The 26,774-nt window shown below is 41.7% G+C and overlaps 7 protein-coding genes and 1 pseudogene across 31 annotated transcripts in view; all 8 read left to right on the top strand.

The window, feature by feature from the left end:
• The window catches only part of LOC116052436 (protocadherin gamma-C5-like), a 246,238-nt gene that overhangs the window by 104,073 nt on the left and 115,391 nt on the right, over positions 1-26,774 (top strand). The gene's annotated exons all lie outside the window — the stretch shown is intronic.
• Positions 199-2,944, top strand: LOC116052444 (protocadherin beta-16-like). Its single transcript, XM_036002844.1, has one exon. The coding sequence runs from the start codon at positions 419-421 to the stop codon at positions 2,927-2,929; it is 2,511 nt and encodes an 836-aa protein (XP_035858737.1). The 5' UTR covers positions 199-418; the 3' UTR covers positions 2,930-2,944.
• Positions 3,536-5,999, top strand: LOC116052460 (protocadherin gamma-A11-like). Its single transcript, XM_031303200.2, has one exon. The coding sequence runs from the start codon at positions 3,551-3,553 to the stop codon at positions 5,978-5,980; it is 2,430 nt and encodes an 809-aa protein (XP_031159060.1). The 5' UTR covers positions 3,536-3,550; the 3' UTR covers positions 5,981-5,999.
• Positions 7,025-12,912, top strand: LOC118496041 (protocadherin beta-16-like). Its single transcript, XM_036006120.1, has 4 exons — positions 7,025-9,535; positions 10,374-10,488; positions 11,392-12,719; positions 12,841-12,912. Exons 1-4 carry the CDS (start codon positions 7,085-7,087, stop codon positions 12,910-12,912), a joined length of 3,966 nt encoding a protein of 1,321 aa, XP_035862013.1. The 5' UTR covers positions 7,025-7,084.
• On the top strand, positions 13,391-16,003 carry LOC118495402 (protocadherin beta-16-like). Its single transcript, XM_036002862.1, has one exon. The coding sequence runs from the start codon at positions 13,505-13,507 to the stop codon at positions 15,986-15,988; it is 2,484 nt and encodes an 827-aa protein (XP_035858755.1). The 5' UTR covers positions 13,391-13,504; the 3' UTR covers positions 15,989-16,003.
• On the top strand, positions 16,545-19,338 carry LOC116052639 (protocadherin gamma-A5-like). The gene has a single exon (XM_031303455.2). It carries the CDS (start codon positions 16,745-16,747, stop codon positions 19,247-19,249), a length of 2,505 nt encoding a protein of 834 aa, XP_031159315.2. The 5' UTR covers positions 16,545-16,744; the 3' UTR covers positions 19,250-19,338.
• LOC118495411 (protocadherin gamma-A3-like) lies at positions 19,646-22,323 on the top strand. The gene has a single exon (XM_036002895.1). It carries the CDS (start codon positions 19,870-19,872, stop codon positions 22,306-22,308), a length of 2,439 nt encoding a protein of 812 aa, XP_035858788.1. The 5' UTR covers positions 19,646-19,869; the 3' UTR covers positions 22,309-22,323.
• Positions 23,332-26,063, top strand: LOC116052456 (annotated as a pseudogene).

The raw sequence follows: 26,774 nt of genomic DNA, 5'->3' as shown, positions 1-26,774 counted from the left end.
AGCTTTATACTAAAAGTCAGGTTGAGACTAGTTTGTACTTTTACAAACTAGTCTCTTTATTTTTTTAGATTATTTAGATTATCCACCAATCAAATTTAATCAACCACTTAATATTTCCAGAAATAGTTTTATATTGTGTTTCTGATTTTGAACTCTAAGGGACGCTGTTGGTCAATCCAACACATTCTCTACAAAATGACCACACAGTCCCCTCCCTAACCACCGTGTCTTATGAGAGAAAAAGAGGTAGTCTGCACTGTGGGCTGGCATTCGAGGAAAACAGAGATGTATTAATTAATATGTCAATTCAGATATATATGGTAAACTGACAAGTGGACATCATTTTTCTTTAGAGTTACGTTCAGTGTTTCTTGGAACACATATCGTGCTTGGATCGTTGAGCATATTTTGTTTTGCTATGGCATGTGGAATAACACCCTACTCCCGGTGCGTAAAATGGCGCTTTGGCTGCGGACAGAATTGGAAGCTTCTGTTCTTTGTTTTTTATTTCAACCACATGGTCAGCGGACATATCCGTTATTCAATCCCAGAGGAGATGAAGAAAGGCTCCCTAATCGGTAATGTAGCACAGGACCTTGGTTTGGATCTGAAAAGGCTTCGTTCTGGTCGGGCCCGTATCGTGACCGGAGAGAGCATCCAGTATACTGAGCTGAAGACAGACAAAGGGATTTTAGTCGTGAAAGAGAGAATGGACAGGGAGCAGATTTGTGGAGACGCGACGCCGTGTAGTTTCAGCTTCGAGGTGATTCTAGAAAACCCAATGGAGTTACATCAAATTACAGTTGAAATAACAGACATAAATGATCATTCGCCCACGTTCAAAAGAAATAGCATCAATTTTGAAATCAGCGAAATAGCGAATACTGGCGCTCGATTTCCATTGACAAGTGCAGAAGACCCAGATGTGGGTGTCAATGGACTCAGAGAATATGTTTTGACCGAGAATGAAAATTTTGTTCTGAAACAAAACTCGAATGTAGATGGAAAGAAATATGCAGAGATGGTGCTTCAGAAGCCGTTAGACAGAGAGACAAATCCTAATTTATCTCTAAAGCTCATAGCTGTAGACGGTGGGACTCCGCAGAGATCTGGTACAGTAAATATAGATATCACTGTTCTTGATGTCAATGATAATGCGCCTATTTTTAATCAGTCGGTATACAAAGCTGCAGTAATGGAAAATTCTCCCAGAGATACCTACGTTACCACTGTTAATGCTAGTGACGCAGATTTCGGGTCAAATAGTATTGTAACGTATTATTTGTCAGACCTCAGCAATGGCCTCAGTGATGTGTTCACAGTAGATGAAAAATCTGGTGTCATTTTAATAACAGGTTCTGTTGATTATGAAAAAGATAAAAAGTACGAACTGAGAATCGATGCAAAAGATCAGGGGGGGTTGACAGATTCAAGCAAAGTGATAATTGAAGTAACTGATGTAAATGATAACGCCCCTACTATAAGCGTCATGTCATTCACTAGTCCTCTGCCAGAAGATTCCCCTTCTGGTACAACCATTGGCATCATAAATGTAAAAGACTTGGATTCAGGTGATAACGGACAAGTAAACTGTAGGATAGAACGAAATGCACCTTTCAAGATTAAATCTAATTTAAGAAATTACTACACCTTGGTAACAGATACTACATTAGATCGTGAAACTGTTTCAGAATATAACATCACTGTCGTTGCGACAGATGCAGGAATGCCTCCTATCTCAACAAAAAGAACCTTTCATTTAAAGGTCTCTGATGTGAACGATAATGCTCCGGTGTTTTCACAAGGTGTTTACAATGCGTTTATTGCAGAGAATAACTCTCCAGGCGTTTCTGTTCTAACTGTTAGTGCTGAAGATCCTGATGAAAACCAAAACGCCCGTATATCTTATATTCTGGAACATGGTAATATCGGCGGATCTCCAGTTTCTGAATATGTTTCTATAAATGCAGAAACCGGAGTGATACACGTAGTGCGCTCATTTGATTATGAGCAAATCAAACAGCTGATTTTCGTTATCAAAGCGCAGGATGGAGGCTCTCCTCCACTTAGTAGCAATGTGACAGTTAACATACTGATCCAGGACCAGAACGACAACCCTCCTCAGGTTCTGTACCCAGTCCAGACTGGTGGCTCTCTGGTGGCTGAAATGGTGCCTCGTTCAGCAGATGTGGGCTATCTGGTCACTAAAGTGGTGGCTGTTGATGTGGACTCTGGACAGAATGCCTGGCTCTCCTATAAACTGCAGAAAGCCACAGACAGGGCGCTGTTTGAAGTGGGCTTACAGAATGGAGAAATAAGAACTATCCGCCAAGTCACTGATAAAGATGCTGTGAAACAAAGACTGACTGTTATAGTGGAGGACAACGGGCAGCCCTCTCGTTCAGCTACAGTCATTGTTAACGTGGCGGTGGCGGACAGCTTCCCGGAAGTGCTGTCTGAGTTCACTGACTTTACACACGACAAGGAGTACAATGATAACCTGACTTTTTACTTAGTGTTGGCTTTGGCTGTAGTTTCCTTCCTCTTCATCACGTGTTTAGTGGTTATTATATCAGTGAAAATCTACAGATGGAGACAGTCTCGCATCCTGTATCACTCCAATCTCCCTGTGATTCCATATTATCCACCACGTTACTCAGACACTTTGGGGACAGGGACTCTCCAACACGTGTACAATTACGAGGTGTGCAGGACGACTGACTCCAGAAAGAGTGACTGTAAGTTCGGCAGAGCTGGTAGTCAGAACGTGCTGATAATGGACCCCAGTTCTACAGGGACGATGCAGCGGATACAGAGTGAAAAGAGCATCCTGGATGAACCAGACTCTCCTCTAGAGGTGAGGTGCAATACGCAAAGTCTTTACCTATTCAAACATTGTTTCTGTGAAATGAAGTGTATATCGCAATAGGTAGCTGGTTACAGTTTAACCGATAACAAGAGCTCTCTGTTCGTTTCAGCACCACAGTGTGGACAGCTCCTTTTATCTGAAAGTGCTTTCTGGCTTGAAAACTTTCCACTTTCCTCATAACTTCTGTTTAACAATGCTACCTACTAAAGTTCTACTGCAAACAGTACTTATATTTCTGTTATTGTTTTCTTAATAGTGATTATTATTATTACTAATGCAACCTAATTGTGCACGTTTCTCAACATTTGGAAATATAGATGCCCTACACAAGTTATCAGTAGCCATAATATTATAGACAGCAATTTTAATCCATAAACTTGAATACAACATCTAAAGTGTTTTTAATAATGTGCACACGCATACATTACCGTGGATGGGCTCTGAGCGCCGCTGTTGATACATCGCTGACTAACTGTCCAAGTAACAGTGCAGCGGTCCACCCCTTTAATTCCCTTCAGTGTTTTTCTGCTTGGAGAGAAGACGGTCTGGCCCGTGAAGGTTTAAAGTGAAGCATTTATTTTGGACTTTCTCTACTGAAAACACAATTCCCTTTTCAATTGATGGAGTTTATTACATTCATTTTGCATTGAAAGAGATTAATGCTTCTTTTCATCTGGACTTATGATGGCGTGTATGTGGATAACTGCTCGCAGAGGCCGATGGCAACCACTGTTTGTCATTCTTTGTCTTTTCAAGCTGAGCTCAGTGACTGGACAGGCTCGGTATTCCGTACCAGAGGAACAGGCAGAAGGGTCTTTTGTTGGAAACATTGCTAGAGATTTAGGATTGGATGTGGCGAGGCTCTTATCAGGTAAAGCTCGTATTATTTCAAAAGGAAGCCGACAGTATGTTGATTTAAACCGAGACAAAGGCACCCTTGTTATTAAAGAGCGAATCGACCGAGAAGAGCTGTGTGGAAAGACGACGCCCTGTAGCTTCAGTTTCGAGGTAATTTTAGAAAATCCAATCCAGCTTTATCGGGTAACAGTGGAGGTAATAGACATAAACGATAACAGTCCGTCGTTTCAAAAGGATGAAATCAATTTGAAAATTGTTGAAAGTGTTGCATCAGGGTCTCGTTTCGGTCTAGAGAGTGCAGAGGACCCGGATGTTGGTATAAATGATATTCAAAAATACCTTCTTAAACCTTCAGATAATTTCAAATTAGAAGTACAGAGCCAGCCTGATGGAGCAAAATTCATCGAAATGGTTTTACAAAACCCGTTAGACCGAGAGAAAGAGGAGACTCACACACTCGTGCTGATTGCTTCAGATGGAGGGGAGCCACACAGATCAGGGACAGTGCGTATTCATATCACTGTGCTAGATGCTAACGATAATGCGCCAGTGTGCAGCCAGCCTGTTTATAAAGCAGATGTCCAGGAGAATTCTCCTGAAGGAACAGTGGTAACCACTGTTAGTGCAAGTGACGCAGATAAAGGAGTCAATGGCGAGGTGACATTTTCTATAGCTCATGTTGCCAGAGAGGCAAAGCAGCTTTTTGAAGTAAATGTTAAAACTGGAGAGATTAAAGTTACAGGTAAACTAGATTTTGAAAAGTCTAAGACTTATCAGTTAAGCGTTAAGGCTAGTGACCACGGGGGACATTTCGATACGTGCAAAGTTGTTATTCAAATAATTGACGAGAATGACAACGTCCCTACAATACAGCTGATGTCATTTTCTAACTCGATATCTGAGGATTCTCCTCCAGGTACAACTATAGCTGTCATCAACGTTGATGACGAAGACTCTGATCGTAACGGTGTTGTCAAATGCTCCATTATCTCTGACATTCCTTTCAAAATCGAGTCTTCATTAACAGGATATTATACTATAGTCACCGAAGACGTCTTAGACAGAGAAAGTATTTCTGAGTATAACATCACCATAACCGTCTCTGACCAAGGCTCTCCGCCTCTGACTAGCAGTAAAAACATCAATGTAAAAGTGTCTGACGTTAATGACAGCCCACCCAAATTTGACCAATCAGAATATAGTAAGACTGTACCAGAGAACAACTCTCCTGGATTTTCTGTATTTACTATCAGTGCTAAAGATGCAGACTGGGGCCAAAACGCTCAGGTTTCTTATTTTCTGGAAGAGAAAGAGATTAATGGGGTAGCTGTGTCTTCGTTAGTGTCAGTAAATTCAGAAAATGGTGTCATTCATGCAGTGAGGTCGTTTGATTATGAGCAAATCAAGTGGTTTGAATTTGACGTAACTGCTCGTGATGCTGGATCTCCTCCTCTGAGTTCAGTGGCTACAGTTAAAATACTGATCCAGGACCAGAACGACAACCCTCCTCAGGTTCTGTACCCAGTCCAGACTGGAGGTTCTCTGGTGGCTGAAATGCTGCCTCGTTCAGCAGATGTGGGCTATCTGGTCACTAAAGTGGTGGCTGTTGATGTGGACTCTGGACAGAATGCCTGGCTCTCCTATAAACTGCAGAAAGCCACAGACAGGGCGCTGTTTGAAGTGGGCTTACAGAATGGAGAAATAAGAACTATCCGCCAAGTCACTGATAAAGATGCTGTGAAACAAAGACTGACTGTTATAGTGGAGGACAACGGGCAGCCCTCTCGTTCAGCCTCAGTCATTGTTAACGTGGCGGTGGCGGACAGCTTCCCTGAAGTGCTGTCTGAGTTCACTGACTTTACACACGACAAGGAGTACAATGACAACCTGACTTTTTACTTAGTGTTGGCTTTGGCTGTAGTTTCCTTTCTCTTCATCACGTGTTTAGTGGTTATTATATCAGTGAAAATCTACAGATGGAGACAGTCTCGCATCCTGTATCACTCCAATCTCCCTGTGATTCCATATTATCCACCACGTTACTCAGACACTTTGGGGACAGGGACTCTCCAACACGTGTACAATTACGAGGTGTGCAGGACGACTGACTCCAGAAAGAGTGACTGTAAGTTCGGCAGAGCTGGTAGTCAGAACGTGCTGATAATGGACCCCAGTTCTACAGGGACGATGCAGCGGATACAGAGTGAAAAGAGCATCCTGGATGAACCAGACTCTCCTCTAGAGGTCAGTTAAAGAATTTAACTTCGTCAATATTCTGTTTTGTTTTTTTGTCCTTTTATTTATTGCACCATGGAGACCATCTCAGTCGGGTTGTATCAATTGATAGGAATTCCGGTTTAACACCACAGCATATATCCTCGCTGTCAAAACGTATCCCTACAAAAACAATTTGTATCAAATTTGCTGAAATAAAGCCTAAATAATAGTCATAGTCATGCTGTCAACTTTCTTTTCATCTCTCCATTTTGTTAATATAATAAGGATGGTGAGAGCATGGTTTAGGTTAAGCTGTTAAAAGCACTTCGTAAATGTTGAATAGAGTTTGTTGTTACTATTAATCCTGAAAAATCTCACCGTTGAGTAATCCCAAAAAACAGAACACCAATCCATAACCTTTGATGTTAGAGGCAACACATATCTGTCACACCTCCACATCCTAATCGTTCGCTGCAGTATGTGGAATTCACACTTTAGCTTTTGGGCAACACATCTAACTATTTAAAAATCCTTACACAGAAGTGTTACATATTAATAGTGCATTGGAGACAGCATAGTTATTATATTACTCTTAATGTTCTACAGCACCTTGTAAGATAATGCATTGTTGTAGGGACGCATTGCTGTAGTAACATAATGAAAACATTCATATTTTCATTTTACTTTATACAGGTCGTTGTTACAAGTCATCGTCTCCTTTGTAGGTAGTTATTTAGATATTAAAATTTGCTTTAATTTACAAATAATGTCTCGAAAATTAACCGTGATTTTTACAATAGAGACCTGTTAGTTATATCAGTCTATTTTATAGTGTCACAGTACTGCTGTTGTTTGCCTCATTTCATGTTCCTCTTTTAGACTCTAAGCGACGCTGTTGGTCAGTAAAATATTTTCTGTGTTATGTCGTCATTTAGTCCATCCCCGACTGACTATACAGTGAAGAAGGCTCTCTGTGTTTTGTCGAGGTTTAGGGCACGTAAGAGAGACCGTGACCTCGCAGACTTGCATTTAAAGATTGAAGACGTTTTTAGTTATAACCAGGAGACGGATAAATCAGAACAAGCTTTATCGCCATATCAACTGGATACAGTTTATTTTTTTTCATTCTTTGTTGCCATAATGGCAACTCGAGGATCTCTCACCTACTTATGCTCAAGATGGCCATTGTTTTATGGATTGCGACGGCAAATAGGACTGCTTATGTTTCTGCTTCATGTGGTTAACATGGTAGGTGGCCAGATTCGTTATTCTATACCAGAGGAGATGAAGAAAGGCTCTGTTATTGGTAATGTAGCGCAAGACCTTGGTTTGGATTTGAAAAGGCTCCGTTCTGGGCGGGCCCGTATCGTGACCGGAGAAAACATTCACTACACCGAGCTGAAGACAGACAAAGGGATTCTAGTCGTGAATGAGAGAATAGACCGAGAGCAGCTTTGTGGAGACGTAACGCCGTGTAGCTTCAGCTTTGAGGTGATTTTAGAAAACCCGATGGAACTGCACAGAATAACTGTCGAGGTTTTGGATATAAATGATCATGCTCCCGTCTTCCCAAATAAAGAAAAAACTATCAGCCTCGATATCGGCGAATCAGCTGCAGTTGGAGTGCAGTTTCCACTGCAGAGTGCAGATGATCTTGATGTGGGGCAAAACGCGTTACAAGATTATATTTTATCACCAAACGACAATTTCATTTTGAAGCAACATGCAAATCCAGATGGAGGTAAATATGTTGAAATGGTTCTCCAGAGGTCTTTAGACAGAGAACAACATCCCCATCTGTCCTTAAAACTAATCGCAGTTGACGGAGGAACACCACAGAGATCTGGTACAGTAAATATAGATATCACTGTGTTAGATGCCAACGACAATGTTCCCGTTTTTAACCAATCGGTGTATAAAGCATCTGTGATGGAAAACACAACGAAAGGCACGAGCATCATTACAGTAAATGCTACAGACGCCGACAGTGGTTCAAATGGTCTCATTACTTACAGTTTGTCTAAAACGAAAGGAAGTGCAGGAAATATATTCACTATTGATGAAAACACCGGCACAGTTTCTGTGTCAGGTCAGATAGATTATGAAAAAGACAGAAAATATGAGGTGAGAGTCGAGGCAAAGGATCAGGGTGGCCTAACTGGGACCAGTAAAATTATATTAGATGTTGTTGATGTCAACGACAATGCACCAGTTATAAATATTATGTCATTTTCTAGCCCCGTATCGGAGGATGCTCTTCCTGGTACAACTGTTGCTATTTTAAACATAAAAGATGCAGATTCTGACAAAAATGGGCAAATAAAATGTTCTATAGATGGCAAACTCCCCTTTAAGATCGAGTCATCTCTAACAAACTATTACAATTTGATCTCAGATCAACATTTTGATAGAGAATCCGTCTCAGAATATAATATAACAATAATAGCCACTGATTTGGGGTCTCCACCTCTTTCCAGCTCTACAAAATTGCATCTTAAAATATCTGACGTAAACGACAACGCACCATTATTTGACAAAAACGGCTATTCTGCTTACATCACAGAGAATAATTCCCCTGGAATTTCCATATTTGCTGTCAGCGCGCGGGACTCTGATTGGAATCAAAACGCCAGAATCTCGTATCTTTTAGAGGATACCCAAGTCAGTGGTAGTCCAGTTTCTACTTATGTTTCCTTAAACTCTGAAACTGGAGTTCTTACCGCGGTTCGTTCTTTTGATTATGAGCAAATTAAACAGCTTCAGATAGTAGTCAAAGCGCAGGATGGAGGCTCTCCTCCACTCAGTAGCAATGTGACTGTGAAAATACTGATCCAGGACCAGAACGACAACCCTCCTCAGGTTCTGTACCCAGTCCAGACTGGAGGCTCTCTGGTGGCTGAAATGGTGCCTCGTTCAGCAGATGTGGGCTATCTGGTCACTAAAGTGGTGGCTGTTGATGTGGACTCTGGACAGAATGCCTGGCTCTCCTATAAACTGCAGAAAGCCACAGACAGGGCGCTGTTTGAAGTGGGCTTACAGAATGGAGAAATAAGAACTATCCGCCAAGTCACTGATAAAGATGCTGTGAAACAAAGACTGACTGTTATAGTGGAGGACAACGGTCAGCCCTCTCGTTCAGCTACAGTCATTGTTAACATGGCGGTGGCGGACAGCTTCCCTGAAGTGCTGTCTGAGTTCACTGACTTTACACACGACAAGGAGTACAATGACAACCTGACTTTTTACTTAGTGTTGTCTTTGGCTGTAGTTTCCTTCCTCTTCATCACGTGTTTAGTGGTTATTATATCAGTGAAAATCTACAGATGGAGACAGTCTCGCATCCTGTATCACTCCAATCTCCCTGTGATTCCATATTATCCACCACGTTACTCAGACACTTTGGGGACAGGGACTCTCCAACACGTGTACAATTACGAGGTGTGCAGGACGACTGACTCCAGAAAGAGTGACTGTAAGTTCGACAGAGCTGGTAGTCAGAACGTGCTGATAATGGACCCCAGGTCTACAGGGACGATGCAGCGGATACAGAGTGAAAAGAACATCCTGGATGAACCCGACTCTCCTCTAGAGGTGAGGTGCAATGCGCAAAGTCTGTACCTATTCAAACATTGTTTCTCTGAAATTAAATGTATATTGCAATAGGTAGCTGGTTACAGTGTAACCGAGAACAAGTGCTCTCGATTAATTTCAGAACCACAATGTGGACAGCTCCTTCTTATCTGAAAGTGCTTTCTGCCTTAAACACTTTCCAATTTCCTCATAAGTTCTGTTCAGAAATGCTACCGTCTGAAAAAATTCTAACAATACTACTACAAATAATAATATTGCTTTTATTATCATTATCATTATTAATATTTGTGTTATTATTGGTATTATTATTGGTATTATTAATGCATCATAATTGGTCAGGTTTCTAAACATTTGAGATACAAAGTTTCCTACACATTTTATGACATTAAATTATTTGTTTTTAAAGTCAGTAGTGATATCACATACATGATCATGGATACATCAATATGTATCCATGAGCTTTGAATGCAACATTAATAGTGTTCCTAATAATTGCACACACATACATTACCGTGGATGGGCTCTGAGCGCCGCTGTTGATACATCGCTGACTAACTGTCCAAGTAACAGTGCAGCGGTCCACCCCTTTAATTCCCTTCAGTGTTTTTCTGCTTGGAGAGAAGACGGTCTGGCCCGTGAAGGTTTAAAGTGAAGCATTTCTTGTGGACTTCCTCTGCTTAAAAACCCTTACCTTTTCAATTCATGGATTTCATCACAACAGTTTTGCATTGAAAGAGATTACTGCGTCTGTTCCTCTGGACTTATGATGGCGTGTATGTGGATAACTGCTCGCAGAGGCCGATGGCAACCACTGTTTGTCATTCTTTGTCTTTTCAAGCTGAGCTCAGTGACTGGACAGGCTCGGTATTCCGTACCAGAGGAACAGGCAGAAGGGTCTTTTGTTGGAAACATTGCTAGAGATTTAGGATTGGATGTGGCGAGGCTCATATCAGGTAAAGCTCGTATTATTTCAAAAGGAAGCCGACAGTATGTTGATTTAAACCGAGACAAAGGCACCCTTGTTATTAAAGAGCGAATCGACCGAGAAGAGCTGTGTGGAAAGACGACGCCCTGTAGCTTCAGTTTCGAGGTAATTTTAGAAAATCCGATCCAGCTTTATCGGGTAACAGTGGAGGTAATAGACATAAACGATAACAGTCCGTCGTTTCCAAAAGATGAAATCAATTTGAAAATAGTTGAAAGTGTTGCATCAGGGTCTCGTTTCGGTCTAGAGAGTGCAGAGGACCCGGATGTTGGTATAAATGATATTCAAAAATACCTGCTTAAACCTTCACATCATTTCAAATTAGAAGTACAGAGCCAGCCTGATGGAGCAAAATTCATCGAAATGGTTTTACAAAACCCGTTAGACCGAGAGGAAGAGGAGACTCACACACTCGTGCTGATTGCTTCAGATGGAGGGGAGCCACACAGATCAGGGACAGTGCGTATTCATATCACTGTGCTAGATGCTAACGATAATGCGCCAGTGTGCAGCCAGCCTGTTTATAAAGCAGATGTCCAAGAGAATTCTCCTGAAGGAACAGTGATAACCACTGTTAGTGCAAGTGACGCAGATAAAGGAGTCAATGGCGAGGTGACATTTTCTATAGCTCATGTCGCCAGAGAGGCGAATCAGCTTTTTGAAGTAAATGCTAAAACTGGAGAGATTAAAGTTGCAGGTAAACTAGATTTTGAAAAATCAAAGACTTATCAATTAAACGTTCAAGCCAGTGACCACGGGGGATATTCAGATACGTGCAAAGTTGTTATTCAAATAATTGACGAGAATGACAACGTCCCAACAATACAGCTGATGTCATTTTCTAACTCGATATCTGAGGATTCTCCTCCAGGTACAACTATAGCTGTCATCAACGTTGATGACGAAGACTCTGAGCGTAACGGTGTTGTCAAATGCTCCATTAACTCTGACATTCCTTTCAAAATCGAGTCTTCATTAACAGGATATTATACTATAGTCACCGAAGACGTCTTAGACAGAGAAAGTATTTCTGAGTATAACATCACCATAACCGTCTCTGACCAAGGCTCTCCGCCTCTGACTAGCAGTAAAAACATCAATGTAAAAGTGTCTGACGTTAATGACAGCCCACCCAAATTTGACCAATCAGAATATAGTAAGACTGTACCAGAGAACAACTCTCCTGGATTATCTGTATTTACTATCAGTGCTAAAGATGCAGACTGGGGCCAAAACGCTCGGGTTTCTTATTTTCTGGAAGAGAAAGAGATTAATGGGGTAGCAGTGTCTTCGTTAGTGTCAGTAAATTCAGAAAATGGTGTCATTCATGCAGTGAGGTCGTTTGATTATGAGCAAATCAAGTGGTTTGAATTTAACATAACTGCTCGTGATGCTGGATCCCCTCCTCTGAGTTCAGTGGCTACAGTTAAAATACTGATCCAGGACCAGAACGACAACCCTCCTCAGGTTCTGTACCCAGTCCAGACTGGAGGCTCTCTGGTGGCTGAAATGGTGCCTCGTTCAGCAGATGTGGGCTATCTGGTCACTAAAGTGGTGGCTGTTGATGTGGACTCTGGACAGAATGCCTGGCTCTCCTATAAACTACAGAAAGCCACAGACAGGGCGCTGTTTGAAGTGGGGTCACAGAATGGAGAAATAAGAACTATCCGCCAAGTCACTGATAAAGATGCTGTGAAACAAAGACTGACTGTTATAGTGGAGGACAACGGGCAGCCCTCTCGTTCAGCTACAGTCATTGTTAACGTGGCGGTGGCGGACAGCTTCCCTGAAGTGCTGTCTGAGTTCACTGACTTTACACACGACAAGGAGTACAATGACAACCTGACTTTTTACTTAGTGTTGGCTTTGGCTGTAGTTTCCTTCCTCTTCATCACGTGTTTAGTGGTTATTATATCAGTGAAAATCTACAGATGGAGACAGTCTCGCATCCTGTATCACTCCAATCTCCCTGTGATTCCATATTATCCACCACGTTACTCAGACACTTTGGGGACAGGGACTCTCCAACACGTGTACAATTACGAGGTGTGCAGGACGACTGACTCCAGAAAGAGTGACTGTAAGTTCGGCAGAGCTGGTAGTCAGAACGTGCTGATAATGGACTCCAGTTCTACAGGGACGATGCAGCGGATACAGAGTGAAAAGAGCATCCTGGATGAACCAGACTCTCCTCTAGAGGTGAGGTGCAATGCGCAAAGTCTTTACCTATTCAAAGATTGTTTCTCTGAAATTAAGTGTATATTGCAATAAGTAGCTGGTTACAGTTTAACCGAGAACAAGTGCTCTCTGTTCGTTTCAGCACCACAGTGTGGACAGCTCTTTTTTATCTGAAAGTGCTTTCTGGCTTAAAAACTTTCCACCTTCCTCATAACTTCTTTTTAATAATTCTACCGTCTGAAAATACTTCTACTACTACTACTACTACTAAGAATACTACTAAACATAATAGGTAATAAAAATCATAATATTTTTCTTCTTTTTATTATTTTCTTTATTACTGTTATTATTAGTATTAGTAGTAGTCGTATTAATGCATCCTAATTGGGCACATTTTGCAACATTTACAAATATAAAATGCCCTACACAATTTTTGAAATTAAATTATTATTATTATTTTAAGTCAGTCCATAATATACTGACATCAATATTCATCCATTCGCTTTGACTACAAATTCTAAAGTGTTTTTAATAATGTGCACACGCATACATTACCGTGGATGGGCTCTGAGCGCCGCTGTTGATACATCGCTGACTAACTGTCCAAGTAACAGTGCAGCGGTCCACCCCTTTAATTCCCTTCAGTGTTTTTCTGCTTGGAGAGAAGACGGTCTGGCCCGTGAAGGTTTAATGTTAGCATTTCTTGTGGACTTCCTCTGCTTAAAAACCCTTACCTTTTCAATTCATGGATTTCATCACATCAGTTTTGCATTGAAAGAGATTACTGCGTCTGTTCCTCTGGACTTATGATGGCGTGTATGTGGATAACCGCTCGCAGAGGCCGATGGCAACCACTGTTTGTCATTCTTTGTCTTTTCAAGCTGAGCTCAGTGACTGGACAGGCTCGGTATTCCGTACCAGAGGAACAGGCAGAAGGGTCTTTTGTTGGAAACATTGCTAGAGATTTAGGATTGGATGTGGCGAGGCTCATATCAGGTAAAGCTCGTATTATTTCAAAAGGAAGCCGACAGTATGTTGATTTAAACCGAGACAAAGGCACCCTTGTTATTAAAGAGCGAATCGACCGAGAAGAGCTGTGTGGAAAGACGACGCCCTGTAGCTTCAGTTTTGAGGTAATTTTAGAAAATCCAATCCAGCTTTATCGGGTAACAGTGGAGGTAATAGACATAAACGATAATAGTCCGTCGTTCCCAAAAGATGAAATCAATTTGAAAATAGTTGAAAATGCCGCATCAGGGACTCGCTTCTCTTTGGAGAGTGCAGACGACCCAGATGTTGGTATTAATGATATTCAAAAATATACACTTAGACCCTCAGATTATTTCAAATTAGAAGTACAGAGCCAGTCTCAAGGGGGGAAGTTTATCGAAATAATTTTACAAAACCCGTTAGACCGAGAGAAAGAGGAGACTCACACAGTCGTGCTGATTGCATCAGATGGAGGGGAGCCACACAGATCAGGGACAGTGCGTATTCATATCACTGTGCTAGATGCTAACGATAATGCGCCAGTGTGCAGCCAGCCTGTTTATAAAGCAGATGTCCAGGAGAATTCTCCTGAAGGAACAGTGGTAACCACTGTTAGTGCAAGTGACGCAGATAAAGGACATTATGGAGAGGTGACATTTTCTATAGCTCATATCGCCAGAGAGGCAAAGCAGCTTTTTGAAGTAAATGTTAAAACTGGAGAGATTAAAGTTACAGGTAAACTAGATTTTGAAAAATCAAAGACTTATCAGTTAAACGTTAAGGCTAGTGACCACGGGGGTTATTCAGATACGTGCAAAGTTGTTATTCAAATAATTGACGAGAATGACAACGTCCCTACAATACAGCTGATGTCATTTTCTAACTCGATATCTGAGGATTCTCCTCCAGGTACAACTATAGCTGTCATCAACGTTGATGACGAAGACTCTGATGGTAACGGTGTTGTCAAATGCTCCATTAACTCTGACATACCTTTCAAAATCGAGTCTTCATTAACAGGATATTATACTATAGTCACCGAAGACGTCTTAGACAGAGAAAGTATTTCTGAGTATAACATCACCATAACCGTCTCTGACCAAGGCTCTCCGCCTCTGACTAGCAGTAAAAACATCAATGTGAAAGTGTCTGACGTTAATGACAGCCCACCCAAATTTGACCAATCAGAATATAGTAAGACTGTACCAGAGAACAACTCTCCTGGATTATCTGTATTTACTATTAGTGCTAAAGATGCAGACTGGGGCCAAAACGCTCGGGTTTCTTATTTTCTGGAAGAGAAAGAGATTAATGGGGTAGCTGTGTCTTCGTTAGTGTCAGTAAATTCAGAAAATGGTGTCATTCATGCAGTGAGGTCGTTTGATTATGAGCAAATCAAGTGGTTTGAATTTAACGTAACTGCTCGTGATGCTGGATCCCCTCCTCTGAGTTCAGTGGCTACAGTTAAAATACTGATCCAGGACCAGAACGACAACCCTCCTCAGGTTCTGTACCCAGTCCAGACTGGTGGTTCTCTGGTGGCTGAAATGGTGCCTCGTTCAGCAGATGTGGGCTATCTGGTCACTAAAGTGGTGGCTGTTGATGTGGACTCTGGACAGAATGCCTGGCTCTCCTATAAACTGCAGAAAGCCACAGACAGGGCGCTGTTTGAAGTGGGCTTACAGAATGGAGAAATAAGAACTATCCGCCAAGTCACTGATAAAGATGCTGTGAAACAAAGACTGACTGTTATAGTGGAGGACAACGGGCAGCCCTCTCGTTCAGCTACAGTCATTGTTAACGTGGCTGTGGCGGACAGCTTCCCTGAAGTGCTGTCTGAGTTCATTGACTTTACACACGACAAGGAGTACAATGACAACCTGACTTTTTACTTAGTGTTGGCTTTGGCTGTAGTTTCCTTCCTCTTCATCACGTGTTTAGTGGTTATTATATCAGTGAAAATCTACAGATGGAGACAGTCTCGCATCCTGTATCACTCCAATCTCCCTGTGATTCCATATTATCCACCACGTTACTCAGACACTTTGGGGACAGGGACTCTCCAACACGTGTACAATTACGAGGTGTGCAGGACGACTGACTCCAGAAAGAGTGACTGTAAGTTCGGCAGAGCTGGTAGTCAGAACGTGCTGATAATGGACCCCAGTTCTACAGGGACGATGCAGCGGATACAGAGTGAAAAGAACATCCTGGATGAACCAGACTCTCCTCTAGAGGTGGGTTATTTAATCCATCATTCTTTACAAACTTGGAATGCATTAATTCTAGTGTATTTTTAGATAACATATCATTTGTTTCATGGCTTAGCTGCCTGCTACTAGGACATCTTCAGTACCACACGTGATGGACAGCTCCTCTTAGAGTTGAGCCAGTTAGTTAGAAAGTCAGTAAGGAAAATGAACAACATAAAAGGCCTACCAAACTGTAATGTTTTCTATACTGCATGGGCAGGGTTTTTTCTGTCTTGCAACTACAAAATATTCATGTTGTTTGTTAGCCTACGTTTTTTTTTGTGGAGGGAGAAGAAATGAAATAGTTCGTTGAAAAAAGTGTTTCCAGTTAACAACATGTGTCCTGGCTGCACTTCATTTTGCTATCCCACTTTATTTCTTGTGTTACGTAATATACCTATACGCTACATTTAGTTATTTTCATTTCATTGTAACACAACATCCAGTATAAATGCACAAATGGAAATAAACCTAATTTTTAAATACAAACAACGTCAGCTGGCTCCTTAACACTTTCAATCTCTAGTCAAAGAGAAGTGGTTTTTTTTGCCCTTTCTTTAGTGACAGCTCTTGTTATTTTTATACCGGACTCTAAGGGCCGCTGTTGGTCTTTTAAACACATGTGAAGCTTTTGAACTGCAGCTACACCTCCAGCATTCCTCTTAGTGTATCGCGGAGAGCAGGACATTCGGTCTTCATTTTTACCAATGATTTTTATACTAATGTATTTGTTGTCACACTGTGGATTATAAACACCAGCAGGACGATACGGGGTAATAGGTCGGCTTTTTGCAACATACTTTTATGTGGAGTAGGTTGGATTGCTTCGGGAATATGCCTTTTATCAGCAGTGAACCCACGATTACATGGCAAGTACGGGCCTTCATCCTTGTTTTTCTCATTGACGCGACTGTCTGTCAGATACGCTACTCTGTCCCAGAGGAGATGAGAAAGGGATCTTTTGTAGGAAATGTGGCTGAAGATTTAGGTATCGACGCTAAAAGACTGATATCAGGCGGTGCCCGAATTGTGAGCAGCGATAGCAGCGAGTATATTAGGCTCGATGCAGACAAAGGGATTCTTGTCGTGGGAGAAAGAATAGATAGAGAGCAGCTCTGTGGGCAGACAGCGCCCTGTAGCTTGAATTTCGAAATGATTATGATGAATCCAATGCAACTACATAGCGTTGTAGTAGAAGTGTTGGATGTTAATGATAATGCACCCGTGTTTCATGAGAAAGAAGTGCGTGTTGAAATACTAGAATCTGCGCTTCCAGGAACCGAAATATTGCAAGAGAGTGCCACAGACCCTGATGTTGGCATCAACGCTTTACACGGCTATACCTTACACCCAACAACACATTTCAATATTAAGGTCTTGTCCAGCCCAAATGGTCATAAATATGCACAGTTGTATCTTTCTAATGCTTTAGACCGTGAGAAACAGGAAAATATGCTTCTCACGCTAACGGCTGTCGACGGTGGTGAACCACAAAGATCAGGGACACTAAAAATACATGTAACTGTCCGAGACACAAATGACAATGCTCCGGTTTTTACGCAATCAAATGTCAAGGCGTCTGTTAAAGAAAATGTTGCAAAAGGAACCTTAGTCGTGAGCTTAAGCGCAACAGATGCAGATGAAGGGATGAATGGCCGTGTCACATACCACTTTAATCGCATGTCTAGTAATGTTGCTGGACTATTTCATCTGGATGAAAACAGCGGCGATTTAACTGTAAACGGCATGATTGATTATGAAGAGAATAAAATATATGAGATTGGTGTGCAGGCAAAAGATCAAGGTGGACAGAGCACATCAACAAATGTAATAATTGAGGTGACGGATGTAAATGACAATGCACCTGTAATAACACTAACCTCGTTTTCTAGTGCCGTCGCTGAGGATTCTCCCAGTGGGACTACTGTTGCTATCATAAACGTTAAAGATCTTGATTCAGGCAAAAATGGAAAAGTAGAATGTTCCGTAAACGGCAGTATCCCTTTTGCAATCCACTCCTCTCTGAAGAATTATTATACTCTGGTAACAAACGGTGTCCTTGACAGAGAACGTAATCCCGAATACAATATAACTTTCACGGCTATGGATGAAGGTAGCCCACCACTCTCCACTGACAAGACAATAACACTTCGTGTATCCGACGTCAATGATAATGCCCCCGTATTTGAACAGAATTATTACGAAGCTAATATCATGGAGAATAACTCCCCAGGATTGTCTGTGTTTTCTGTGAAAGCACACGACTCTGACTCAGGTCAAAACGCACGAGTGTCTTACCTGCTTATTGATACTCAGTTAAATGGTAACCCCATATCCACTTACATATCTGTTAACGCAGAAAGTGGAGTTATACAGGCAGTTCGGTCATTTGACTATGAGCAAATTAAAACTCTAAATATTTTTGTGAAAGGCCAAGATGGGGGTTCCCCGCCTTTAAGCAGCAATGCCACTGTTAAATTAAATATTCAAGATCAGAACGACAACCCTCCTCAGGTTCTGTACCCAGTCCAGACTGGAGGCTCTCTGGTGGCTGAAATGGTGCCTCGTTCAGCAGATGTGGGCTATCTGGTCACTAAAGTGGTGGCTGTTGATGTGGACTCTGGACAGAATGCCTGGCTCTCCTATAAACTGCAGAAAGCCACAGACAGGGCGCTGTTTGAAGTGGGCTTACAGAATGGAGAAATAAGAACTATCCGCCAAGTCACTGATAAAGATGCTGTGAAACAAAGACTGACTGTTATAGTGGAGGACAACGGGCAGCCCTCTCGTTCAGCTACAGTCATTGTTAACGTGGCGGTGGCGGACAGCTTCCCGGAAGTGCTGTCTGAGTTCACTGACTTTACACACGACAAGGAGTACAATGACAACCTGACTTTTTACTTAGTGTTGGCTTTGGCTGTAGTTTCCTTCCTCTTCATCACGTGTTTAGTGGTTATTATATCAGTGAAAATCTACAGATGGAGACAGTCTCGCATCCTATATCACTCCAATCTCCCTGTGATTCCATATTATCCACCACGTTACTCAGATACTTTGGGGACAGGGACTCTCCAACACGTGTACAATTACGAGGTGTGCAGGACGACTGACTCCAGAAAGAGTGACTGTAAGTTCGGCAGAGCTGGTAGTCAGAACGTGCTGATAATGGACCCCAGTTCTACAGGGACGATGCAGCGGATACAGAGTGAGAAGAACATCCTGGATGAACCAGACTCTCCTCTAGAGGTGAGGCCTTTGACATATCCATCACTTGTTATTATGTTTGTGCTTTCTCAGGGGTCTTACTAAAGAGTTGATGCCCTTCGGTCTCATGTCAATTTGGTAACCCATGAGGCATTTTCAGAACCACAACTCGTGGACAGCTCCACTGACTTGAAGTTACATGTCCTTTTTGAATTTTTGCTTGATTCACTATGCAGAAGGAGCCTGGTGTTGAATTAAAGTGTGACTACTTAATGTCATCGTTTACCAGAATTGTAGATACATTTTCAGTTGATGCATATAATGACAGTTGATTTCGTCAAACAAGACAACACAAACCAAACCTAGTTTCTGTTTTATATGAGCATATTACAATGTTGCTGTTTTCATCTAGAATTGTCACTCTTCTACACCACAATTCTTGGCATATTTCTTTTTTTCTGCCTGTGTTCATGATATTCATGCTTTGGACAGTAAGGGACGCTGTTGGTTAGTGAAACAAATGTTCAGAGTTGATTCAGTGGAGGCTGAGCCCTCATTCCGTTTAGCCAGGAGAGACGACAGACTGTGCTTCATAAGCAGGACTACGGCCATAATTCCATTCGCAGTGAGGACTTAAAATTCAAAGGATTTCTTAATGCAACTGCATTTGTTCTCCGTGGATTGTAAACAGCAGGCTGTTGGTGTTACCTTTTCTTATTTTTGCAATGGCGTTTGAAAAATCTTCTTGCGGAAAATGGCGTTCGTATTGCAGGTTTATATGGCCGTTTCTGCTGTTCCTTTGGTGTCTTAGTCACGTCGTGTCTGGCCAAATCAGGTATACGATTCCGGAGGAGCTGAAACATGGATCACTTATTGGTAACGTGGCTCAAGACCTAGGTTTGGATGTGCAAAGGCTTCGTTCTGGCCGGGCACGTATCGTGACCAGACAAAGCATCCAGTACACTGAGCTGAAATCAGACAAAGGCGTTTTAGTCGTGAACGAGAGAATAGACCGAGAGCAGCTTTGTGGAGATGTAACACCGTGTAGTTTCAGCTTTGAGGTGATTTTAGAAAACCCTATGGAATTACATCGAGTAACAGTGGAAATAATTGACATAAATGACAATTCTCCGACGTTCAGAAAGAACGAAATTAAATTGGAAATAAGCGAATCTGCCACACTTGGATCACGCGTTTTGCTACCCAGTGCCGAAGACGCAGATGTGGGTAGCAACGGTCTACAGAAATACATCCTAACTACCAATGACATATTTGGTTTGAAGCAGCACTCAAGTCCAGATGGTCGAAAATATGCCGAAATGATCTTACAAAAACAATTAGATAGAGAAAGCAAGCCACGAATATCACTGAAACTCATCGGTGTTGACGGTGGAACTCCCGCTAGATCTGGTACAGTTAATATAGATATTACAGTGCTTGATGCTAATGATAATCCTCCCATTTTTAACCAGTCTATCTACAGGGCTTCTGTCTCGGAGAATGCATTAAAGGGCACCTATATCACGACCGTAAATGCAAGTGATGCAGACAGTGGATCGAACGGTCTTATCACATATAGATTTTCAAATATGAAAGAGCAGCTGGCTGACATATTTCATTTAGACGAAATTACGGGGACCGTAACACTTGTAGGACAAGTAGATTATGAAAAAGATAAAAAATATGAAATTATGATTGAAGCTATGGACCAAGGAGGTCTGACCGATTCAAGTAAAGTGCTAATTGAGATTGTAGACGTCAACGATAATGCACCTGTCATAAATGTGATGTCATTCTCCAGCCCCGTGCCGGAGGATTCTGCGTTGGGTACCACAGTGGCAATAATTAATGTGATTGACGCAGACTCAGAGCAAAATGGCCAAATTGTTTGTACAACAGACCATAGCCTCCCATTTAAAATAAAATCAACATTAACTAATTACTATGCATTAGTAACAGACTCACCTTTTGACAGAGAAGTTGTATCGGAATACGACATAACTGTAAGAGCCACTGATTCAGGATCACCATCCTTGTCAAGCACAACAATATTACGTCTGAGCGTATCTGATGTGAATGACAATGCCCCGTTATTTGATAAAATTAGCTACGTTGCTCACGTTACAGAAAACAATTCCCCTGGGGTGTCCATATTTTCCGTCAACGCACAGGACATTGACTGGAATCAAAACGCTCGAATATCGTACTTTCTCGAAGAAACACAGATCAATGGTAGTCCAACCTCTTCTTACGTCTCCATAAACGCTGAAAGTGGAGCTATCCATGCAGTGCGCTCGTTTGACTATGAACAGATTAAAGAGCTTCAGCTGGTAGTCAAAGCGCAGGATGGAGGCTCTCCTCCACTTAGTAGCAATGTGACTGTGAAAATACTGATCCAGGACCAGAACGACAACCCTCCTCAGGTTCTGTACCCAGTCCAGACTGGAGGCTCTCTGGTGGCTGAAATGGTTCCTCGTTCAGCAGATGTGGGCTATCTGGTCACTAAAGTGGTGGCTGTTGATGTGGACTCTGGACAGAATGCCTGGCTCTCCTATAAACTGCAGAAAGCCACAGACAGGGCGTTGTTTGAAGTGGGCTTACAGAATGGAGAAATAAGAACTATCCGCCAAGTCACTGATAAAGATGCTGTGAAACAAAGACTGACTGTTATAGTGGAGGACAACGGGCAGCCCTCTCGTTCAGCTACAGTCATTGTTAACGTGGCGGTGGCGGACAGCTTCCCTGAAGTGCTGTCTGAGTTCACTGACTTTACACACGACAAGGAGTACAATGACAATCTGACTTTTTACTTAGTGTTGGCTTTGGCTGTAGTTTCCTTCCTCTTCATCACGTGTTTAGTGGTTATTATATCAGTGAAAATCTACAGATGGAGACAGTCTCGCATCCTGTATCACTCCAATCTCCCTGTGATTCCATATTATCCACCACGTTACTCAGACACTTTGGGGACAGGGACTCTCCAACACGTGTACAATTACGAGGTGTGCAGGACGACTGACTCCAGAAAGAGTGACTGTAAGTTCGGCAGAGCTGGTAGTCAGAACGTGCTGATAATGGACCCCAGTTCTACAGGGACGATGCAGCGGATACAGAGTGAAAAGAACATCTTGGATGAACCAGACTCTCCTGTAGAGGTCAGTTAAAAAATGTAGCTTTTTCTCTTTGCCGTTATTTTGCCTTCTGTATTTAGTTACATTGATAGTGCTCAACAGTTCACTTTCATTCATTCATTTCAGCACTATGGACAGCACCTCACTTTTATTCACTTGCTTTTTTATCCATATTCAGAACTTCAAAATACGGCTGCACGATATGAGGAAAATATCTAATTGCGATTAATCTGACTGATATTGCAATTGCAATATGCTTCACGATATTGGAGGGAATGATAATTTTTGTTTCATTATTCTCATTTCATTGAAAAATATTAAAAATGAAAATGATTATATAATGATTTTTGCGAGGATCTGTACCAAACAAAGATTTTTCTTTAGTCTGTAGAATAGGATTTGTAGGCCAGAACGCATCTGCAGCACCGCAATACTTAATTCAGAATGGTTTGACACATATTTTGCCTTTATCAAATATTGCGTCCCCCTGCTATTTGAATATTGCACTAGTCCATATTTTCGATTTCGATAAAAAAAATGTTATTAATTGTGCATCCCTACTTCACAAATATAATATTACCGACATACATAAAGTAGTTATATTATTTAACACGCGCATCACTTTTTCTTAGTTGCATTGTGTGCAAAAGCGGACTGATAACCTTTATTGAATCGCCTCTAGAGCTATGTTTACTATGGTTAACTTATTTTCCGCTGCAGCTAATGTTCTTCTTAACCTCTCTTTTCAATACTTTCTAACTATCGGCAGATTTTACCCTTTAAACTATTAACATCATTCATATATTCAGCACTGCATTGCTGGACAGTTGCACAGAATGAGAGAAAGTTTGGTAACACTGCTTTATATCGCTGGCTTTCTGTCTATGGTTTGTGTGGATTGTGTGATTACATCCTGGGTTGAGATATTCATTTTGTTGTTTTTAGTTCCAACAGATTTTTGTTTTGTATTTCTATCGGCTCCCAGAGTAGAGTCCATAGAAAAGTTGTTTTTGTTTTGTTTGACCTATTCGCAGTGGCCCGGTTCTTTCCTCCGTTTGGACTCTAAGGGACGCTGTTGATCAGTAAAACAGAGTCTAGTGCTGTTAGGACTGTGGGGAGAGAGGGGGAGAGAAAGAGGAGAGGGAGAAACACTGAAGCGTTCGACGGATATACAGCCTCTTTAAAACAGTATTTTTTGTTTGATAATAATCGATCACTTTTGCTCCAAAGGATCGCAGCACCTTTGTTACTGGAATATAGCTTGCGGGTACGTGATTGACGTTGAGTATAATTTGCAGTTACATTCAGGATTTTACTCTTAACAACATGGGGATACGCCTGCGCCGATTCGGAAAATGGCTGATGTGTTGTACTATTACATGGCAACTGTTCATTTTTGTCTTCATGATTTCCACCATCAACGGTCAAATCCGTTATTCAATACCGGAGGAGATGAAGAAAGGTTCTCTTATCGGTAATGTAGCACAAGACCTTGGTTTGGATCTGAAAAGGCTCCGCTCTGGTCGGGCCCGTATCGTGACCGGAGAGAACCATCAGTATACTGAGCTGAAAACAGACAAAGGGATTCTAGTCGTGAATGAGCGAATCGACCGAGAAGAGCTTTGTGGAGACGTAACACCGTGCAGCTTTAGCTTCGAAATTATTTTGGAAAATCCAATTGAACTGCACAGAGTGACAGTAGAAATATTAGACGTAAATGACCATGCGCCTACTTTCAAAATAATGTAATTAATCTAGAAATCAGTGAATCTGCAACAGTAGGATCTCATTTCGATTTAGAAAGCGCCTATGACCCCGATGCGGGGATTCACAGCTTGCAAAAATATGTTTTATCCCCTAATGATAATTTCGTTTTGAAGCAACACTCCAACGCTGACGGAATCAAATTCGCCGTGATGATTTTACAGAAGCCACTAGACAGAGAGTTTAAACCACACCTCTCTTTAAAGCTGATCGCAGTAGACGGAGGAACTCCACAGAGATCTGGTACCACAAATGTAGAGATCACTGTTCTTGACGCCAATGACAATCCTCCTGTATTTAATCAATCACTTTATACTGCAACTGTGACAGAAAATGCACCCATAGGAACCTATATAACTACTGTGAATGCTTCAGATGCCGACAGTGGGTCTAATGGCTTGGTCACATATACTTTTTCTAATGTAAAGGGAAACTCTGGCGAACATTTTGAAATTGACAATGTATCTGGCAAAATAACTGTGGCTGATACAATTGATTTCGAAAAAGACAAAAAATACGAAATAAGAGTGATTGCCAAAGACCAGAGTAGCCTGAGCGATGCAACCAAAGTTGTCATTGAGGTCACTGACATGAATGATAATGCGCCAGTTATAAATATAATGTCCTACTCCAGCCTAATTTCAGAGGATGTCCCTCCAGGCACGACTATAGCTGTTTTTAATGTTAAAGATGCAGACTCTGAAAGAAATGGTCAGATAACGTGCTCAATAGATTATAATCTTCCCTTTAAAATCCAGTCTTCTTTGACCAATTATTACAATTTGCTTTCTGATGCACCTTTTGATCGTGAAACGAAACCAGAATACAACATGACCATAACTGCAACTGATTCAGGGTCACCCCCACTTTCTACTAAAACAACTTTACACCTAAAGATCTCTGATGTAAACGACAATGCTCCGCTCTTTACTAAACCAAATTATTCTGCCTATATCGTTGAAAATAATATCCCTGGGATGTCAATATTCAGTGTAAGCGCACAAGATTCTGACTGGAATCAAAACGCAAGAATCTCATATTTTCTAGAGGACTCGCAGGTCAGTGGCAGCCCAGTTTCTACTTATGTGTCCATAAACTCTGAAACTGGACTTCTACATGCTGTGCGCTCAATTGATTATGAACAGATCAAGCAGCTTGTGTTCACTGTCAAAGCGCAGGATGGAGGCTCTCCTCCACTCAGTAGCAATGTGACTGTGAAAATACTGATCCAGGACCAGAACGACAACCCTCCTCAGGTTCTGTACCCAGTCCAGACTGGAGGCTCTCTGGTGGCTGAAATGGTGCCTCGTTCAGCAGATGTGGGCTATCTGGTCACTAAAGTGGTGGCTGTTGATGTGGACTCTGGACAGAATGCCTGGCTCTCCTATAAACTGCAGAAAGCCACAGACAGGGCGCTGTTTGAAGTGGGCTTACAGAATGGAGAAATAAGAACTATCCGCCAAGTCACTGATAAAGATGCTGTGAAACAAAGACTGACTGTTATAGTGGAGGACAACGGGCAGCCCTCTCGTTCAGCTACAGTCATTGTTAACGTGGCGGTGGCGGACAGCTTCCCTGAAGTGCTGTCTGAGTTCACTGACTTTACACACGACAAGGAGTACAATGACAACCTGACTTTTTACTTAGTGTTGGCTTTGGCTGTAGTTTCCTTCCTCTTCATCACGTGTTTAGTGGTTATTATATCAGTGAAAATCTACAGATGGAGACAGTCTCGCATCCTGTATCACTCCAATCTCCCTGTGATTCCATATTATCCACCACGTTACTCAGACACTTTGGGGACAGGGACTCTCCAACACGTGTACAATTACGAGGTGTGCAGGACGACTGACTCCAGAAAGAGTGACTGTAAGTTCGGCAGAGCTGGTAGTCAGAACGTGCTGATAATGGACTCCAGTTCTACAGGGACGATGCAGCGGATACAGAGTGAAAAGAGCATCCTGGATGAACCAGATTCTCCTCTAGAGGTTGGCTTTGTTTTTTTATGAAGTTATATGAATCTGCAATTCAGTGTTATATTTTATTATTAGATACTTTTAGATTTCACATCAGTTATCTGAGCACTTGGTATTTTACGAATATAAACCAGAGTGACATTTTGAAAATATGGACTTGTGTTTAAAGTTGTATTTAATTAAAGCCTTGGTTTTCGAAGTGTCAATACTATCAGTAGGGTACTCCGTAAAACTGAACGAATACTAAATATTCACAGTAACTCTGAAATAGCGTAACATATATCGATTTGCGCTGTAGTTGAAAGTGATTCGTGTTTTCACTGTCCTGTCAGTGCCTGTCAGCACCATGGATAGCGCTAAATTTAGGACACTTTGTTGAGGGTTTGCGTTGTTGTATAGCTGGCTGGCTGGCTGGCTGGATGTGTGCGTGCGTGCGTGTGTGTGTGTGTGTGTGTGTGTGTGTGTGTGTGTGTGTGTGTGGGGAGGGGGGGTGATGGGGATACGCGCGAAGTTTCGCTGATTTACACAGCAAATTATGTATTATTTGTTAGTAATAAACGTGTACACATTATTAACATATTTTAACTCATATTTTGATTAACCTAATAGGCAAGGCAAGGCAGCTTTATTTGTATAGCAAATTTCAGCAACAGGGCAATTCAAAGTGCTTTACATAAAACATTAAAGAGCAGTTAGAAAACGATTAAAAAAAATTAAAAAAATTAAAACATCAAAGTGCAGGTAAAAATGATTAAAAAA

This window comes from Sander lucioperca, chromosome 1 (genome assembly GCF_008315115.2).
Source record: "Sander lucioperca isolate FBNREF2018 chromosome 1, SLUC_FBN_1.2, whole genome shotgun sequence".
Classification (NCBI taxonomy): Eukaryota; Metazoa; Chordata; class Actinopteri; order Perciformes; family Percidae; genus Sander; species Sander lucioperca.
This window is presented reverse-complemented; position numbering and strand designations above follow the sequence as displayed.

What these genes read in the sequence shown, in the direction of transcription:
- LOC118496041 (XM_036006120.1), top strand. Translation starts at nt 7,085, where the DNA reads ATGGCAACTCGAGGATCTCTCACCTACTTATGCTCAAGATGGCCATTG. An exon ending in AACCCGACTCTCCTCTAGAG is followed by an intron (nt 9,536 to 10,373) that starts GTGAGGTGCAAT and finishes TGTCTTTTCAAG; the next exon opens with CTGAGCTCAGTGACTGGACA. An exon ending in TGTGGCGAGGCTCATATCAG is followed by an intron (nt 10,489 to 11,391) that starts GTAAAGCTCGTA and finishes ATTCTCCTCCAG; the next exon opens with GTACAACTATAGCTGTCATC.
- LOC116052444 (XM_036002844.1), top strand. Translation starts at nt 419, where the DNA reads ATGGCATGTGGAATAACACCCTACTCCCGGTGCGTAAAATGGCGCTTT.
- LOC118495411 (XM_036002895.1), top strand. Translation starts at nt 19,870, where the DNA reads ATGGCGTTTGAAAAATCTTCTTGCGGAAAATGGCGTTCGTATTGCAGG.
- LOC116052460 (XM_031303200.2), top strand. Translation starts at nt 3,551, where the DNA reads ATGATGGCGTGTATGTGGATAACTGCTCGCAGAGGCCGATGGCAACCA.
- LOC116052639 (XM_031303455.2), top strand. Translation starts at nt 16,745, where the DNA reads ATGTGGAGTAGGTTGGATTGCTTCGGGAATATGCCTTTTATCAGCAGT.
- LOC118495402 (XM_036002862.1), top strand. Translation starts at nt 13,505, where the DNA reads ATGATGGCGTGTATGTGGATAACCGCTCGCAGAGGCCGATGGCAACCA.